The 7,776-nt window shown below is 34.3% G+C and overlaps 1 protein-coding gene across 1 annotated transcript; it reads right to left on the minus strand.

Moving 5' to 3' along the window:
• On the minus strand, positions 1–5,992 carry LOC133201077 (uncharacterized). Its single transcript, XM_061336879.1, has 2 exons — positions 5,815–5,992; positions 1–1,565 (listed from the first exon to the last, which is right to left on the minus strand). Exons 1-2 carry the CDS (start codon positions 5,843–5,845, stop codon positions 529–531), a joined length of 1,068 nt encoding a protein of 355 aa, XP_061192863.1. The 5' UTR covers positions 5,846–5,992; the 3' UTR covers positions 1–528.
• Positions 5,993–7,776: the final 1,784 nt, after the last annotated feature.

Below are 7,776 nucleotides of genomic sequence, written 5' to 3' on the forward strand. Positions count from 1 at the left end.
TCAATTGCCAGCAGTCATGTTGTGTAGCGTCACGCTATGATTGGACGATTTAAAACCTACCATTAACAAGGTAATATGTCCTGAATGTATCAATTTATTAATAAATTTTACAGGCGACAATTTTAAATGTGTTCCCATTCATCGTTACTTGATTCTATAATTGTTACAAAATCACAGTTCTGAATATATTGATGATATTGTAAACAACGTTATTTTAAAAAAAAAAAAAAACCAAGAGTTTTTGGGGGAAAAAAACTGTTTAAAATTGGTGTGAATAGCTCTTCAAAACTGCATCAACATTTATCAGACATATGCTTGAATTTAATTGTTTGGGATTAATTGCTGAATAAAAATATTCTTGATTACAATTGATATTACACGATATTGGACGAAATCTTACGTTACTCCTAACAACAAGCAACACATCTTTACACAATACTACAAAAAAAGTCAAGATGTTTTTTGTTAAAAGTGTACACCTTCTTCCATTTACAAACTTTTCAATCGATCTTTGTATCAATCTTTGTATCATTCAGTGTGCTTAACCGTTTTCAGATCCCCTGACGTAATGAAACTGACGGCAAATTTACGACTTCTACGCAAACTACCGGCAGATCTAAGGCGATTGTGAGTCGAGTTCTTAAAAGACGATGAATCTTTGAAATCCGAGTCACAAAGAGTAAGATAGGGACTTAGCACAGAGTGGGCACAAAGGAAATACTCAGTCCAGAGGAACGCAGTCTGCGAGATGGATGAGTGTGTGGGATCCACCATATTTGCGATCAGAAATGGCGAAACGCAAACAATCAGAAGTAAAATACGCAGAATGGAGGTGATGTTGATTCTGATGAAGGTGGAGCTTTCTTCGATGTTCTCTAGATGAGTAAGACCAGCTTTAACGATGCTAAAAACGATCCAAATGTGACAAAACACTGTGCAGCAAACGGGAACTATGCTTAAAATTCCAACAGTAATGATTTCATACACAGCTATCTCAACCGCAGAACGATGAAATCCGTGATCAAAGTAGAGATTGATGAACATTACGTTCATCTGAGCAAGGATTGGTAGTACGATGTTCAGCACCCAGAGAATTAACCACAGAGATACCACGATGGACACGGTCGTTCTTAAGGTGAAATACTTTCGGTAAAATGGAAAGCTATACATGATCATGAATCGTTGAAATCCAACAAAAAAGTGTTTCCAAAGCGTAATCTGAAGAATTGCATTTAGTCCCAGAAATACGTATTTCAGAATGACAAGGATGGGTTTCGTTAGCTTGAATCTGAGCGAAATAAGCAAGGGTATCTTGACTCCTGAGATTATACCGTCAGTAATGGCAAGAGTAAAGAACAGAGTCATTATCTGTCGAGCAAATTGGGTCTCAACTTTGCAGGCTGCTTTGATGACCAGGACATTTCCAATGACTCCAATCAAACTACCGATTCCCAGAAAAGTCATCTCTACGTAGTCCTGCCAAGGTCGAGCGCTAGATGTGTTACCAAGCATCGTGGTATTCATTTCGAACGGATCTGTCATCACACTCGGCATAACTGCTGAATCTGACAATGAAGAACATACATATGCACATTAACCTTTTATAAATAGGGTATTAACTTATCTATCTTGTCATGTGAGATCGTGGCCAAAAAACCTAGACTTACTTCTGAGAGTTTAACTTTCAATTTAGCTTTATTTTCATTAGAGAATATGGATGTAAGTACAGGATGAGAATATAGGATAATTTAGTTTAACATGGCAAACCATCAGTGGAACCAGAACTTTTAAAATAGGGGTAGCTCATAAACATATACAAAAATTAATTGCGAGGAAGGGTTGAACAATGGGAAATAACGCTTTAAATACAAAGAAAATAATGCAATAAAGAGTGATTGCATGATTTTGCTATTAAAAATTGGTATTTCGAAGCACTGCTTGTTGTGACTCGAAACATGAACTAGAACTTCGTAATCAAAGGTATTAGAATCTGCCGACTGATAAACAAGAGGCCCATGGGCCAAAACGTTCATCAATGATCTGAGTCACCCCAGGGTCATGATTTTATCAAATTTGAATATACACTTAGTCTATAACTCCAGGAAGCTTTCACATAAGTTTCATCTTTTCTAGCGCAGTGGTTATTGAGAAAATATTGAAATGACCGTATCAAAGTTTTCCTATTTCTTAATTATCTCCCCTTGAAAGAGGGTATGACTCATCATTTGAACAAGGATGCTTTGTGGCAAGTTTGGTTGAATTTGGGACAGTACATGGTTCTGCAGAAATTGAAAAAAAATATAGACGACACACAACAGACGGACGCCAGACAGTATCTAATCCAATGAAAAAAAAAGATATTAATCAAAATTCCATACACATTGAACGTAAATAACTGACCAAATGGCATGAAAGTCAAATATTAGAATAACAAAAAGGTGATTCGACAAGTAAGAAAGTGAAAAAACATATAGAATTCAATCATACATGTAAAAAAAAAAATAATGTTTGATATTTCATTAACATTAATGCATATTAAATCTGCTACGATGTCATAAGTATTGAGATTATTCGTTTATGAAATAGGATGCACAAATCAAATAGGGCAAAATAAATTCTATATGAATGCCTCTTTGCTCCAGTTTTCTTATTTTTTTTTTTTTTAAATTTATTTATTTATTGATAGTAGATGAATCTCTTCAAAGTATTTGTAAAAAGACTGATTTTTTTCTGTTAACAAAACCATGGCGTAAGGACCCACTTTACTTTAAAAAATAGCATTAAATTTTATGACACAACATTTGTATTCTTTCCGAGAAATATTTAAACCCTAGATATCACAAACAGATTTAAGGAGGTTCGATCCTGAGCTTTTGAGCAGATTTTGGTCTGGACCTTTATTTATAAAATTCTGCATCATTTTTAAGTTCAAACATTAAATCTGAATTCTACAATGCAAATTAAACTATATCCAATGAAAAAACCACGATTAAATTCCATTCAAAGAGGATTAAGCCAGGAACTATATTTTGTGGCGGAAGGTTTTTTAGGAGAAAATGATCATTTTGTCTCCTTTTGAAATATATACAGTACTGTTAATTTTATATTCCTATTTTTCCACGCTGGTTGCACACAGAGCTGTTTTTTGCAGTGAAATGTTTTATGCTGGTTCTGAAATATCTATTAAATTATTTCTTATGAATTCTTTCAATATATTGTGACAAATATAGTAAATATATTCTGAAAGTCCAGGAGAAAATTTATAGCCAATTTTAACATAAAATTAACACTTTTTTAGTAATATCTAAAAATTTACGTCATAGACCCCCACTTTTGTTTTTATTTTCTGAATATATAAGATAACTTTGATCAATCTGCCTAAATTCAGAAAAAGTTTAAGACTTTAAAATAATTTTCTTGCTTGTTAAATTTTTAATGTCAGAAAAATCACATTTTTTGAGTGCAGAAAGGTCAAATAATTGATTATGCGAAGCAATTTGAAACTTTTTCTTAGTCACAATTTTGAAGTGTCTTTTTTTTAATGGACTAAAAGTTTAATTTGTCCCATGATTTATTTGAATAAAAACATTGGAGGGAAAACGTCGAAGATGATTGTGATTTTTGATTAAGACACAAATTTCAGTGCAAAAAGGTCATATTAAATGTACTGTAGCGCCAAAAGAAGCGTATTGACCCCCGTTTTTTGTTTTGATTTTTAATTAAGCTATATGTGTAGAAACTAAAAATATACTTGACAAAAAAAGTTTAAGACTTTAAATATCAGGATCCAACCTCGTTAACCTCTAGTATATGCTGGAACAAAGTACGTCTGGAGTTTCTCCTTTATAGCAGTTAATATTTTTGTGAGGAGTAAAGATAGGGGTTTGGTAGAGCACTTGCTGGACCTGGCAATGTATCTTTGTTTGTAAGGATTTTTATGAACTTTAGGAATCCAGTATAGGTATGGTAGATCGAACTCACCTTGACTGGAATGTTAAAAGTATTAAAGACTGTAATTTCGAAGAATTAAGAATGGTATGGAATTACATGTAGTTTAAGGGGTAAAGAGTCAGTTTTGGTGAATAAACTGATACTGAGGGGCCTTAGCGTTTGGGTTCAATCTCAATGGAAAACGCAGATTTTTTTAACATAGATTATGTTTTCAACATAACATAATTTCGTAAGTATTAACAAGAACTTCGCTTAAAATACTTAATTTCGAGAGAACGCATGGAATGGTAGATGCTTATGCAGATTCGGCCAGTACTCAACAATCCAAAGCGGACATCATGCCATTTTTTTTTCATGAGATTATTATTTCTATTGCTAGAAAAACTCATATCTATTTTTCCCTTGCGGATATAGTAAACATTGCTAATTATGCCGTTACGAAAGTTCCACATCCTCTTTCAAGGAGAGATACAAATCATTGACACATTATAGTTACTGTGCTTTCAAAGTGACATTTATGGAAATCCAGCTGCTTAAAACGAATCAATAATCAAGCATCAATATTTTAGTGTATCCACCTTTCAAAATCTTATCTGTTCTCTCTCATTCTAAGGCACATCTTTGCTACATGCTGATCTCTTCTTCATCATTCTAAGACACATCTTTGCTACAAGCTAATCAGTTCTTCCTCATTCTAAGTTACATCTTTGCTAAAAGCTTAACATTTTTTTTCTTATTATAAGGCACTTCCTTTGCTAATTGATAAATATTTTACATGTATATGCAAAAAAAGGCCTCACAGAGTTTAAGCTATATACTAGAGCTTTTGTGCTTCTTTTATATTAGAGAAACCAAAAGAAACGTTAAAATCCATACTATTTTTATACTTTGATGTAGGAAAACAGTGGAAATTTTCCGAGTACATTCGTTATTTTTTTTTAAAAAGAAACACGAATAACTAGCTCTTTCATCATTCCCTTAGCATAATCACGTGCCTTAAATTGTTTTTTTTTTTTTTTTTTTTTTTTTTTTTTTGGTTGTCATTCTGAACTGAACCATTTTAATTTCCTTTAATTTCATTTGAGAGATTGAAAGTTTTCTTCTCAAAATAGAATAAATTGGTAGATCCTAAGTTGATACGTGTACGTCAAAGGGGCGTTAAAGGCATAAATCATTCGATTAACCGATATTTTACCTCTATATTTCAAAGGGTGTCCCTCATATGATACCTATATTATTATTCATTAAAATACAGTATATCTGTACAACAGACGAGTATCGTTATATATATCACATAATTATGCTATAATTGCCCTTTCTATAGACATCTTCTTGTGGATCAGCATTATTTGATTATGCTGAAATTTTAAGCCAGTAAGACATTTTCCCCAAATACTGTCTTGTTTTTGGACTGGGTCTATGACATCGATAGGAACAGTAAGTATGAACTCCTAGATTACTGCATGCCTCAATCAGCTTATAATACTTATGGACCCTCAAAACTAGAAAGTTGCATTTTTCTTATCAATCATAAAATTGTATTTTTCTATTTTTTTACATATCTTCCGCATCTTTTTTCCATAAAAGCCTCGTTTAGATACGGCATGAAACAATTATTTATGCAAGGTAACCTATCTCTCAATAGAAGGCGGTGCAATTCGGAACTATTGATACATGTACCTGGTCTAGTCTTACATCTCTTCTTCCTTTTTTCCCGTGATGGAGTGTTGAAACTCTAGCATCCAAGGCGAACGGCTAAAAATATCCATGTACAGGTAAACTTGATGAAAAACTAAAAAGTGGACGATTTTATGATGTAGGATCTTCGACATGTTGATGGGCTTTATATATAGTACTGCGTACCTGAAGATGTCCGCTTACTATGTTGTTCCATTCCACAATGACCGCAGAGATGGTAGACTGGAGCTTCAGTGAGATTACTGATGTAGACAAGATTCAAAAGGGGGTCCTATTACTGTGCCCTGGGTACTCTGGAGTTGACATCTGCTACACTGAGGAAAATCTCTGGTTTCTCCTTGTGTTGGTACTTCTTATGGTTCCACTCCACAATCACCAGTGGTATTCACGTAGTCTGCTTGCGCACTTGTAACACAACGTTGAACTCAACGGTGTCATATAGTGAGCTTTACCCATAGTAAAATATCTCCTGGAAGAAACTATATTAGTAAATCCTCCCCCATGGTGGAGGGTTTCTTCAGCAAAGTTAACCTTCCACTTAACCGTAAACAGTTCGGATTATATATATTTAATTGGAAATAAATTCTTAACTATAACATAATAGATGGTTTCAAATGCTTTAAATAAATACCCGTATTCTGAGTTTCATCTCTGTGAAACTATTGATGATCAGAGATACTTTGTTTAAATTAATCTCTAATAAAATTTTATGACGTGCTTTTTTAGCATATTACTAACAAACCTCCGTAACAGATCACACCAAATATTTCGTTAGTCGACAAATTGTGAGAAAAATTTGCACATAATTGCGTTGTCTGAAGTAAATGTGAAAGTTATCTGAAGATGGCCCATGTAGATACCCTTTCGCCACAATTTCATAATTAAGATATTTAAGCAGAACGAAGGTATACTAGCTTTAATTTACAACAACAACAAAATTGCAAAAACTATTGCGGAAACTATTCATCCATTGTGTTAATCTTGTTTGCTACCAACAATCAAATAAACACGATGAATAATGTGGAATCATTTTATTTCTTAGGGGTTAATGTGGGTTACTCATTTAAACGGTGGTTCAATGAATCAATATGTCAACAAAATATTCGTTCCTGTAAATTCATGGGTAAGGGTGACCCACGAAGTCCACGAACATTTGTCCCCCACGAACAATGCTGTTTCCAAAGTATACATAATTCCAAATTATGAATAATTAACAGGATTAAGGAGGAACGTTTATCAATATAAAAAGGAAAATATGTGGGGATGATTTCTGTACATAGGGGAAGGTTTGTTATATACATGTAATGAACTTTCCCCGGGGGAAAATTTACTCTATAGGAAAGTTTCAGGTAGGAAAGTTACTATATAGCAATTATTTCGAGATGGAAGCTTACTATATAGTAAACACTCCGGGGAAAGATTTGCAAAGGTTTACCAGACAACACCGGCTAATCAGAAGTCACACTTTCGGTGCTCTGAGCGAACTATTATTGCTTCGTGATCTAGAGGTCCGGGTTCGATTCTCTTCCCTGGCGCCATGTCAAACCTAAGACGTTTTACATATAGGTAGTGACTGTCTTCACCAAACCACCGGCAGTAGAAATGATAGTCACAGATCCTTCGGATATGACTCTAAAAAGGTACTAGGCCCCGTGTCACGGAAGGCGTTAGCACGATTAGGACTTACTGCTCACTGACCTTAGATGCCGAGTAAAGGTCTATTTGAAGTCACTCTATGGTATTTGGTGACGTCTCATATGAGTGAAGAATTCTCGCAAGGAACGTAAAAGAACAACAAAACGAAAACTTGCTTCCTCAGCCTGTCACATGACCTAAGGTGTATAAGCGAGTTGTTCAGTTAGTTGCTGACGGCTAGTGTTTCAGCAAAAATGGAGACCTCTGAGGTCACCTAAATAAAGTCCTACGCCTGAAATAGGTTTTCTAGACTTTGGGTATGTATATATTGTTTATAAACAAATTTGGCTTAGATGGAGAAGCTAGAGCACTTCGTACCGCGTGTGCTCCAGAGAACACGGATATTGTAAATACCTTTGATTTAAATCTGTGATTGAAATCTAAAAAAAATAACTTTGATTAAATTGAAGAGCAGTGGAACAGCCAAATCCA

Source organism: Saccostrea echinata, unplaced genomic scaffold, assembly GCF_033153115.1.
Source record: "Saccostrea echinata isolate AGI-Se365-2 ecotype Australia unplaced genomic scaffold, CSIRO_AGI_Sech_v1 ptg000042l, whole genome shotgun sequence".
Lineage (NCBI taxonomy): Eukaryota > Metazoa > Mollusca > Bivalvia > Ostreida > Ostreidae > Saccostrea > Saccostrea echinata.

Excerpts from the sequence above, each read along its gene's own strand:
- LOC133201077 (XM_061336879.1), bottom strand. The coding sequence starts at position 5,845 with ATGGAACAACATAGTAAGCGGACATCTTCAG. Across the intron at positions 1,566-5,814 it reads TAGTAAGCGGACATCTTCAG|ATTCAGCAGTTATGCCGAGT; the intron begins GTACGCAGTACT and ends CTTCATTGTCAG.